At 40.9% G+C, this 11,591-nt stretch overlaps 1 protein-coding gene across 2 annotated transcripts in view; it reads left to right on the top strand.

Annotated features, from left to right (window-relative positions):
* Positions 1 to 10,403, top strand: part of LOC109961078 (pantothenate kinase 3-like) — a 28,546-nt gene extending 18,143 nt beyond the window's left edge. For both annotated transcript variants that reach the window (XM_020601659.1, XM_020601660.1), the window contains exons 5-8: positions 1,350 to 1,526; positions 2,355 to 2,478; positions 4,266 to 4,391; positions 4,581 to 10,403. In XM_020601659.1, coding sequence (XP_020457315.1) covers positions 1,350 to 1,526; positions 2,355 to 2,478; positions 4,266 to 4,391; positions 4,581 to 4,640 — 487 coding nt within the window. In that variant the 3' untranslated portion in view covers positions 4,641 to 10,403. The remainder of the gene's footprint in view (positions 1 to 1,349; positions 1,527 to 2,354; positions 2,479 to 4,265; positions 4,392 to 4,580) is intronic.
* Positions 10,404 to 11,591: the final 1,188 nt, after the last annotated feature.

The following is an 11,591-nucleotide window of genomic DNA, read 5'->3' as shown; positions in this document are numbered from 1 at the left end:
ATAGCTAGCTGGCCTATTCTCCATGGTGTGGAGCCGCGCTTCTAAGTCTGTGAGCCTCGCCTCCAATGCTGCTAGCATCTGACATTTATTACAAGTACCATTATCACTAAAGGAGGCAGAGGAATAACTGAACATGCGACACTCCGAGCAAAAGAAAGGAGGAGAGGAAGAGGGGGAAGCCATTGCTCTCGATTAAGCTACTAGCTTAGCTAGCTTCTAAACTAGTCGACCTAAAGTAGCAAGTTAAATTTGGTAGTTAGCAAGAACTTCTGCAAAACAAGTACTTTAAGTGGTGCAAACGTATGTTGTCATTCAAAAATTCAGATGAACCTAGAAAATAGTGAGTTTAATTCCTAAACAATCTGGAAGCAAGCACAACGCAGTGCAAATACAGAAAACAGGAAATGAGTACGGTTTACCACAGGAAACAGCAGTCCGTCAAAGGTTCCGCATACCAATATGTCGATCGCGATCGACTGGTAGATCGCGAAGGTAGTGTAGGTAGATTGCATGCCATGAAAAATTTAAGGGGGTCTGAATACTTTCCGTACCCACTGTATATGAGACTAAAGTACATAATGGAAAGTGTGTCTCATTGTGAGTGAGTGTGTGTAGGGAGAGCTCTAGACTGGGAATAGAGTTTAATAAACTCCTTTTTGAATCTTTTGAGATATTTTTTTTTAATGAGGACGAGAGACGATTATCATTTAAAGAGAGATGTAAACTCTGCACTACATTGTGCAGAGTTTTTATTTCACGCAGCTGTGCTGCAGATTCAGAAGCCGTAGAAGCTAAAATATCAAGAAGACAGCAAATTCAGTGAACATATCTTTTAAAGATGCTGAAGGCGAGCTTATTGTTGTGCTGCTATGCAGTCTGACAGGTTCCCGAATGCAGCGTAACACCAGCAGCATGCTGAGGCCAAGCACTCTCTCTCACATCATTGAAAATAATTCCTCTAACATGTGGAGTGGTAGATATTTAAACACAACCTGTTTGCGCTTTGTCATGTTCATCCTCCTGCAAATATTGTATTCTGCAGTTGTTTTGTTGACTTCAGAACACTGGAGCCAGTCTGACATATTTGATAGAAGTAGACGCAGACAGCAAATGATCACATCTTAAAGAATTCTTTTTTCATCTCTTTCCCCTTCTTCTGTTGTTTGTTTTCTTTCCCCCATCTGTTCTCTTCCTCTCTCTGCTCCCCCGCCTATCCCTCTTTCTTCTTCCATATGCCTCCTGCCCATTCTCTGTCTTCTCCAACCTCATCTGTCTTTCTTTCCCCCTTTTCTCTCTTTTACTCACACTTGATCTATTCCTGCTTTATCTGCTGCCTCTCTTACGTTCAGTCTGGGAGGTGGTACATTCCTGGGCCTTTGCTGTCTGCTGACGGGCTGCGAGACGTTCGAGGAGGCATTGGAAATGGCCAGTAAGGGTGACTCTAGCAATGTGGACAAGCTGGTGAAAGACATCTATGGAGGAGACTACGAGCGCTTCGGCCTACTGGGCTCTGCTGTGGCATCCAGGTGAGTGTGATGAGGGTTTGCCCCCAATGTTGCCACAGTTGACTTCAGCAAGACGTGATCCTCTGAACGATAAAAGCATCAAGGGCCACTGAAGAGCTGGTTTGATGGAAAACAAAAAGAACAAGCTTTAAGTGGATTAGGGTGAGGGCAGAGGTCAACAAAATATAAGGCTGACTAGGTGAACCTGATACAATTCTTAAATGAAACATTTGAAGTAGATCAGCTCAGCTTGGAATCTGCTGAATCAGCTTTAAGCACTTTATGTATTTACATTAGAAAATTGCTCAAACAGCACAATGGAGAGAACATAAATCAAAATGTCTTAGCAGGGTTTAATTTTGTGTGGGAACGGTGGTTTCATCCTTTCTATGAATGTACTACCGCATAAATATACACAGTCACGCAGAATTTAAAAAGACACACACCAGGAAACGCTGTATGAAGTAACCGCTGAATGACAGTGAGGCACACTGGGTTTAGTTGTGTGCACAGCAAACCTGCAGCCCATGTCTCAGCATATTCGGCCTCATTGTTTTGCAATCTAAAAGCTGCCTTTTCTAACTTAATACTGTCCACAGATTCTGTAATCCATTCTTTACTAGTTGATGCATTAGCTTAGTAGAAAAACAGTTATACTCACTGACAACACTTGTTTATTGAAGGTTATCATGCCCTTTGCAGAGGCTCATATTCTGTTTTTCTTTACTTTGTTAAGAGGTCATCAGAGTAAAGCGATACCCATAAGGAATGCGTGTGAGCATGTGTGTGTGCGCTTACATGTAAAAGGCCTTTTTTTTTTTTACATGTTTTGTTTGGTTTGTTTTTCAGTTTTGGTCACATGATGAGCAAAGAGAAGCGGGACAGCATCAGTAAGGAAGACCTGGCCAGAGCTACGCTGGTCACCATCACTAATAACATAGGATCCATAGCACGAATGTGTGCTGTCAATGAGGTACACGCATGTGCACACACACACACACACACACACACACACACAGGGTCCTGGTCCTTAACAGGCATATGTGATTTATATATTACTTGTCAATAAACACCTACATACAGTAATGACCAGGGTTTAGCTAGTCACCATGCTCTCTCTCAGTAACACACACACACACACACCACTTTGCACTCTGTTCTGAGTATGTGAGGTTCATTGCAATTAAAATAAATCAGCACATAGTTAAATATAAAAAGCAGTAAAGTTTCACAGTGGCAGCAGCCAAACTCAAACTAGTTATTTTCTGGAGACTTTCTGTGTGCAGTGAGCTTCTTTACAGTGTTGCCTCTGTTCTGAGTATATGAGGTTCATTGCAATTAAAATAAATCAGCACATAGTTAAATATAAAAAGCAGTAAAGTTTCACAGTGGCAGCAGCCAAACTCAAACTAGTTATTTTCTGGAGACTTTCTGTGTGCAGTGAGCTTCTTTACAGTGTTGCCTTGTGGCATGGCGATCAAGCAGCATTGTACAGGGCTATCACTGCATACAGGGCTGCAGCGGAGATGCACACATGTAGAGCTGGTGGAATTAACCAGTAGTTGTGGTTTTGATTTTAATTATCTAAAATGTTGATATGAGACAGAGATTAAAATTCTGCTCTGAAATCCAGAGTGATGACATTCTTTAAGACTAAGTGTCGGACAGGAAGCCTCGGTCCTATCAAGGGTAGATGACCTGATAAGTCCGGTGTTTGCCCATTATACGTAGATGCATATCAGTGTACCGGCCTTTACACACATACACATGCTGACCTTGTTCTAAGTGTACAGTCAAAATAACAATATAAAGGTTGCACAGTGCAGTTTACAGCATGAAGAGAACCTCGTTCTACGTCTGTTCTTAGCCTCTGTCGCTGTTTTACCTCCATCCAGTCAAATTATCATCTTGTAAACAGCTGAACTATTTTACTTATTTTAAATTAGATTTAATACTGGTCACAGCCATTAAAAAGCTATTAAAAAGTTCCAAACCACTGGAGCTGTTTTGTCATACATCCAAGTAACATCATCCATTTTCACACATGCAGAGCTTATTCTTTCAGTATGATTGTTTTCCCCTGCGGGTGATGTCAAACTGGAGGTAAAACTGTTGATTTGTGACTGGAAATATAAAAAGTCTTTCTTGTTTAAAATTGTTTCTACACATCTGCTTAATTTACCAACTTTACTGTCACCCTTTAGCTGCAAATACATTTAAGCCAATTATCTTTTAAAAAATCTGCATGTTTTAGCAACATTTAACAGTTTTAGGTTGGTTTTTTTTGCCTCATTGTAATGGTGAAAGCTTTTCCGTTTTTTGTGTAATACCAAATTTGATCAGCATTTGGTTGGTTTGTTTGCTTTATCAGTGGTAAAGGGCAACAGGTTTACTGGTAACCATTTTGATAGCTTCTCAGCACCACCGTGTGGTTTGGAAGAGACACTGCAGTTTTACCCACAGTTTCTGATCTTTATTCAAGGGACTGACGTTCATATTGCCTGGTTCATAGAAACCGCACAGAGCACCAATTTTTTTGGTGCAATCAAAATAACGTTTAAATGTATTGAACTTTTTTTTGGCTATTCTCATTTTTTCCCCTTTCTATTGCTGTTTTGCTATTCTGCTTCCATTGAAGTCCATAGTAGAGTGATAATAGGACATGAAGGGAGAGAAAAACAGCAACAAAGGTCCTCGGCTGAGTGCGAAGCAGGACTGTCTCATTTCACCTGACTGTTTTCACGTTTCTCTTCATGTCAGAAAATCGAGCGCGTGGTGTTTGTTGGGAACTTCCTTCGTATCAACACGGTGTCTACAAAACTGCTTGCCTATGCCATGGACTTCTGGTCTAAAGGACAACTACGAGCCCTCTTCCTGGAACATGAGGTGAGCGCTTAAGAAATAATCCAGAGGATAAAGGCAACCCCGCTATGGACCTCAGTCCACTTGAGAAATGAATTTAAACCAAATATAATCCCAGGCAGGCATTAGAAACCTGCAGCACTGTTGGGCTTTGTTATAAACAAAGCTCCATGAAGTGGATGTAAGAAGTGTGTTCATGTCTTTTTGCTCCAGGGTTATTTCGGAGCTGTCGGGGCACTGATGGAGTTGCTCAAAACAATGGAGGAACCGTGAAGGAAACTATGCCATGACATCATCAGCCCTTGACAAGACGATGTCATCCACCCCTGTGATGTCATCAACTCTCGACGCTGTGATGTCATCAACTTTTGCGCTGCTGAAAGGTCCTGTTCACAGAGGCCGCTACAGGAACACTAAGAGGGACACGGAAACTGAAAAAAGCCATTTTAATAATTTAATACATGTAAATAATAACCTCTAACATCCATCTCCCAGATTTCCCCAACAGTGTCTCCTTATCGTGGAGATTTTAATATAATCTTTAATTTATAGTTTTCTGTGAACAGCTCTGCTGATTCCTGTCATCAGCCCTGTGTCAGGAGGCACAGAGACACAGAGTATTCTGGTGTCTGTTTTTGTGTGAAAAGCTACTGTAACATTATGCTCTGGAGGCTGTGGTTTCCTGGGCTGCTATTTGTGCAACAGTAGGGATGTCTGCACAGAAATAAAGTTACTCTTCAGTGAGTAATTAGGCGTTTTTATCACCAGGGCAACAAGGCAGTTGCTTTTCTGCAACCACAGAAACATCATTTGACCCCCAATGCCTCCTGCAGACACACAGCTGGAGCTGCTAATGTTTATCTAGATCAGCTGGTGGTCACCCAGCTCCAAACTGCAGCTGCACAGCAGTTGTGGCAGTAGCTAAGGGTTGAGAGGCATTCTGCTGTTGCCTGCTTGTTGCACAAAAAGTTGCCCCTTGTGCTACAGTCTTCTAAGGAGTGCACTGAAGCCAAATCCTGTTAAGAGTCATACAACAACTGCCTCCTACAGCTCAGGTTGGAAGCAGTAAAACAGTCTTTAATTCTTGGTGTTGCTCCACTACACATGGCCTTTTTGTTGGTCTCATCTCCATCTGCCTAAACAGCATTAACAACACCATATTGCCACATATTCATACTGTACCTAACCTGCTGAGCTTAGCGTTAGACCATGGGACCAAGAGGTTGTCTTCCATCAGACAGTGCGTTGTTCTCTCAGCAGCACCATAACTACAGATCAGGACCCAGTCTGGCTCAGCGACATGTGTTTGTGATTTGTGAAATACTGAGGGATGTTTTTTTTTTTTTGTTTCTGTTGCACACCCTATTTTCTTTTTCTCTTGCCCTTCCCTGTCTTTCAGCATCTAGCTCCAGGACACTTCAGCGAGGTGGAAGTCCGATTCCTCGCCCTGCTTCCTTGTTTGGGTGTTGCATTGTGATGTAATGAGGTGTTTGGGGCTGAGCTGAATCCTTCCATAAGAAAGGTCCAGCATCCTGATCTGCTTGCAGCAGAATCGGTTCATCTGCTGTAGATTAGACTGTTCTTACTCTAGTGGTGCAGATGTTTTCTTCTTAATCTGCTGCTGGGTAGGTGTAGTTTTATTCCCCAACGTTTTACTCACACACAGTGAGAAAAACCCAAATCCTATACGTGTACAGTATATCTAGTTAAAGTAAGTAGTTGGCCAGTGAGCTACACTTTGACCCCAACTAATTCTGCAACCCAGATGGACACTTTTTATCGTTCATAGGCCATTTAAATTCTCTGTGCTTTATTTCAACCAAACATGAACCCTGTGCGGTGGCACATGCCCAGGTCCACCTTTACTGAGCTTGGCTTTCAAGGACAATTGACAGAACTGATCAGAATGAACCACACTGAACACAGCCCAAGCTGCGGCAGAAGAAAGGCTTTTCATTAGCTCTAGGCAAAGAAATGACCGCATTTATCTCCCAGATGCACAGTTTGCATGCCTGTCTAAGAACAGTGAGCCAGGGCAGCCTCGTGCGCACAGACTACATGCCTGTCCTGATCTGAGACCATATCCACACTAGCACATGCACCTTAGAAGAGATTTAAAAATTGTGTATATACTGAATACTTGAAAATGTTAGTGTGAATCTGCTAGTGTGGCTCTTTTAACATGTAGGGATCTAACCTGACCTGCAATAATGTTGGAATTATAAATGTACGCCTCATTCTTTAGGTAAGCTTTGCTATATGCATGACAGTGACAGCTAAAAAGAGGCTTTGTCATCAGTGAACTTTCTAGCTTCTGACGGTGAACTATTAGTTTCCCGTAATGTTCCCCCTACCTGGAGTTTACAGCCTTTCATCTCTGTTTATTGTCAAAGCAGCCAGGCTATGAAGCTGGGCGGTTCAGTCTCCAGTGTCTGTTGTTATATCGTTATTACCATTGCCTACATGCCTTTACTCTTCAGCAGAGGAACTCTGCTTTTTCCCTTTTTTGGAATCGTCCTTTGTGTAATTCACCTCCATCTGTTGGTTTTTATTGTTAAATACCTCCAAATCATCACTGTCAACACTTTAGGGTCAGTTAGTTTCCAGTGTTTTTGAGCCTGTGTTAATTAGCACTGCAGATTTTCTTGATGGCACCTTGTGATTTCTTAATGTCACTTATCTCATAGCATACACATGAGCTACACTTTGACCCCAACTAATTCCATGTTTGCTGCTATACAGTTCTGTTGTGTGGGTTTTATTTTTTGGTCATTTGTACAAAGAGACCTGAGGCAGTTGGATTACAGGCAACTTGGTTCTTAGGAAGTTGTTATATTTGGGATTTTATCTACACATTTAATAAGCTTTGCTGTGAAATTGAATATGCATCATTTGAAGGAATTATGTTTGTGAATTCTACATTGAATAGAATCAATATAGATGAGTTGGGTTTTTTTATGAACAATTCATAACTCACAATAATCAGGGTAGATCGGTACAAAAGTAAAAAAAAAAAAAGTGTAGATTTGTTGGATATATTGGGTATAATGAACCAGTCAAGTAGTGATTATCTTAAATAATCTGATACTTACAGTTTGCAAGTGTTAAGAGTAAAACTGTAAAACTGGTGAGATCCTTTATAGTGTTTTCTGGTCTGTTAATTTTTTCCTCATTTGCCTTTTTCCACCTCATGCTTGGATGATAACCATGGCCTTGACCTGTCAGGTGTTTTTACCTCGTGCCATCCCTTCTTTTCATCAGTTGCCTTGGTCGTGCGTTCGTCTGTATGTTTCAGTTTCCTGCGTCATGTCCTTTTTTTACCTACTGAACTTTTCCTCAGTGTTGTGGTAATGTTGTGCATCCACATACATTTTTATGTTTGGGTTTCACTTTCTGTCTTTGCTTCTGTTGTTGTGTTTTGTTTCCCGTTGTACTATTAACTGGCGCTGCAGTGTCTTCGGTACGAACGCTTGGCATTTTTCACCACGTTCTTGTGAAACAACAGATCATTAATAACAGGGTGTGTAAATGCACATGTTTTCTCACGTTCCTTTTTATAGTGTTTTGGACAACAGTGTGGTTTGGGAACATTTTTATCCTGTTTTTTTGTTGTTGTTGTTGTTTTTTTATCAGTAATAATGTGAGTTCTTGTATTTTCCCACCTGATCTTCTGATTGTTTCTGGTTGGCACAAAAGAACCAGTGTGAATGTGCTCAGAATTGTAAATCCTTGCTGTCATGCTCTGTCAGGCTGAGGAAATGACTTAAAACATGTTGTGAGTTGCAGCATTTGTATTGGTGAACATTGTCACTGTGAGTTTTAAACATGTCATCACTGTTCTGCAGAGCCTTTACTCTCAAAACATCAAAATAGAAGGAGCCTTTTTTTATGGAAACCAATCTACTGCTCATCATTTGGCTCAGTCCTGGTGTCTGTTCTTTTATCAAAAATAAATCAGGACAAACATGGGAAACATTTTAATCTGAAACATGGTCTCTGCAGAATATAGGTGATCCTATGTGATGGTATCATGTAATATCATTTTCATACTAATCTGCAACTGTTCCGAGCCAGTGATAGAGACTGACCTGGGAATATCCTGAGTTTGAGTCCATGTTGTGTTTTGGTCCCTACAGTACCTTCTGTACTGCTGTATCTTCGGTGTTCCTGACTCCAAAACCAAATGAATGAGACTTGCTTCACATAAACTTTGTTTTCATGGCAGCCACTCATAAATCCATCATCCAAAGCAGTATCACGTCTTGGACTCTAGTTGACATATTTGTAAACTTTTTAAAAATGTTTCAGACATTTTCTATAACGAATCCACAGATACTGTACAGTATGAAGCAAAACGTTAGGTAAATTAGCTTTCGTTTCTTCTGTTATCACGAGCCTGTTATCAACGTGGGTGCTTGTCTGCTTTGGTAACAGTCTGAGTTTATTTCCCACAGGGACCACCTGTCCTCAGACCAGTTTAAATGTCTCAGTACTGTAGGAAGCTTTGGGTGAAAGTGTCCATCGAACAGCAAATGTTGTCATCCATAGTGAAATCTAACAGGCTATGCAGTAACTCATCTGTCAATAATGTAGGCCCCTTTTCTAAACCTAACAGCTGTTTGTAAATGTTTTAAAAGAACTATATATGCAACCCTGTTGATGTTCCCTTCTGAGAAATCCTGTTAGTTTCTCCTTGAAGTTTCTGTCCTGCTGACTTACTGTAGATGTTAACACTATTTAAGGTGGATGCTCACAACAGGATGATTTACACCCAATTATGCAGCAATGTGAGTGTGCCAAGCATGTTCCCTCTGTGGTCTGTGTGATGCCGTGATGCTGTACGGTAAAAGAAACAGACCTACAGTTATTTTGGACACGGCTCTGTTATGGCAGATACTTGTCACAGTCAGACTGTTCATCTTGTTGGATGTATGATGCTGGTTGAATTTGTTTAAACTTTACACTAATTTTTTATTAACACCAATGTTAAAAGTACTTCAGATGAGCTGGAGCTGATCTTGAACAGTGTTCCTTCAGGGTAGGTCATCTGTAAACGCCCTGTCGCTGTCAAACCTCATGTTGAACTCCACTCACTGTGACATAATGTGTGTTGTGATCTTCATGTTTTTCCACCTCTCTTTGCTCTTTGTTTTCCTCATTAGTTCTTAACTTGGTCCATCATCCTCCTGGTGCGTGAGCACATCCAGCCTTCACACTCTCTTCTGGAACGCTTGACTAGCAGGACAGACCTTTTCACCCTTGTGTATTTGACTGTATAGAGATTTTGTAAATAATATAAATATGATATATTCTACACCAGCAACCTGTCTGTTGATAAAGTTGTTTCAGCTGGTCAGGACCAGGTTTCCCAAACACGACTCTGCACTGGAATTGTAAATGAAGTGCAGACAGAAGACGCATCAGGACAAAACACTTTTCTCTGTGGCTTTATCGCCTCTAACAACGCCTTTACCAGAGCTGTGATAAACAGATACTTGTGGTATATGGCTGAGATTTTCTCCATTAGGACTAGATACATTTACATGACTAAGCTGACATTCATTGTAATCTTGCAGTTAAATCCTTCAATCTGAACTGTTTTATAGGTTTAATTTCACTTTAATATTATTTACACTATTGCATTCAAGCCCGTTTTACTTTGATTCACACATAACTAATCTGAATGGTGATAACTAAATGTCATTTTAAGAAAAACATGGAATGTTGAATCAGATCTTTCCTCCACACTTTGACGTGTTTAGCTCATTTCAGTGCTCCACACAATCCAGGTGCATATTTTCTGTCTGCTGGATTTCAGTGCCAGTCGTTCACCTCGGCTCCTCTGTGATCTGGATCTGGCTGTGAAAGCTTTGGGAAGCCCAGTGCTGGTTGTTGGCATCAATTCTGCTGCTGCTTTTAACTCTGCTTTGAAGAAAGAAAGAGTTAAAAAGATTAAAAATGGCTCCCTGCCTTGTGCTATGTATATGTACTGAAGTGGAGATCTTTTTTTCTAAAGAGGAATTAAACTAAAACTGGATCCGATATGTGTTCAGAATTTTTATTTACTTGTTTATGGAAAGAAAGGAAGGACAGAAAAACAGACAGCAAGCAAAAGAGAGTGAGTGGCCAAATCTACAGAAGAAGAGAAAAAATGTGATTGCTGTCTCAAAAGTTGGACCAATATTAGTTTATATAACAATGAAAGGGGGCAACTAAAGTCAAGCTGTGTCAACGGGTGTGGAGAACTGGGGCCAGTTTATTTGTACTGGCATCCAGTGGCAAGACGGTCCAATAGGAATCACACAAGTCGTAGTTTGCCTGCATAACTAAATAGTGTTACATCAGGATTTTAATCACTGTATTGTATTAATAAATAGTTAAATATCAAACTAATAATAGTGAAACTGAATTTTGTTAAGATAACTGACCATAACTACACCAAAGAGCATAGATGGTTTTGAATTTGGACCTTTATGATTAATAACTGCAGTGACAAAATGACCCCCCCCTAAGTGTGTCTAGTGTGTGTTATCTGTGCGACTGAATTGTGTGTTTGTTGTGTTGTCTGTTGTCTCGGAAGCATCTGTGTGTTTGTGCAATCAGGAGTGTGTTTCAGTAAAGACTTGTATAGTGTTTGTGTGCTTGGTAAAGAGTGTCCGTCCCCCACACATGGGGCCCTGCACTGCTCCACTGCTGCACGTTTTCTCTGCACCTCAACTGCTTCTTTAGTTACGACGCTTGAGTACATGTTTTTAGTTGCACTTCACCACTGGTTAATGCGACTATATCATTTCCTCTAAGCACACGACTTTCAGCCGGTGTTTTGCATCACCTGAAAGCCTCCTCAATCACATGCTGTGTGTGTGTGTGTGTGTGTTTTTCAGACAGAAGTTTCCACTGTGTAGGTGGATGCGTGGGTGGCAGGTGGAGAATGGGTTTCCTCTGAGGTTGGCATCCCCGAACACAGAAAAGGACTTCCCCCCTTCTCTGCAATTATACACACACACACACAAAACCTTTGTTTTTCTGTCTGATGTGCATGTTTGAGTTAATGTAATTGTTGCGACCCAGGAAAATACAAGAATCTGTTGTTCAGTTGTCAGTGCTCACCTGTACGCCGTACTCCCACTTGTTGTCGAATCCTCTTATGTGAGTTGATCTCAATGAGATTCCAAGCAGCTGGTTTTGAAAACGTGATTTATTCTTCTTTGGTTTCTTTTGTCG

The sequence above is a fragment of the Monopterus albus genome, unplaced genomic scaffold (genome assembly GCF_001952655.1).
Source record: "Monopterus albus unplaced genomic scaffold, M_albus_1.0 scaffold52.1, whole genome shotgun sequence".
In the NCBI taxonomy this organism is placed as follows: Eukaryota; Metazoa; Chordata; class Actinopteri; order Synbranchiformes; family Synbranchidae; genus Monopterus; species Monopterus albus.
The sequence above is the reverse complement of the archived record's forward strand: the minus strand, read 5'-3'. Positions and strand labels throughout refer to the sequence as shown.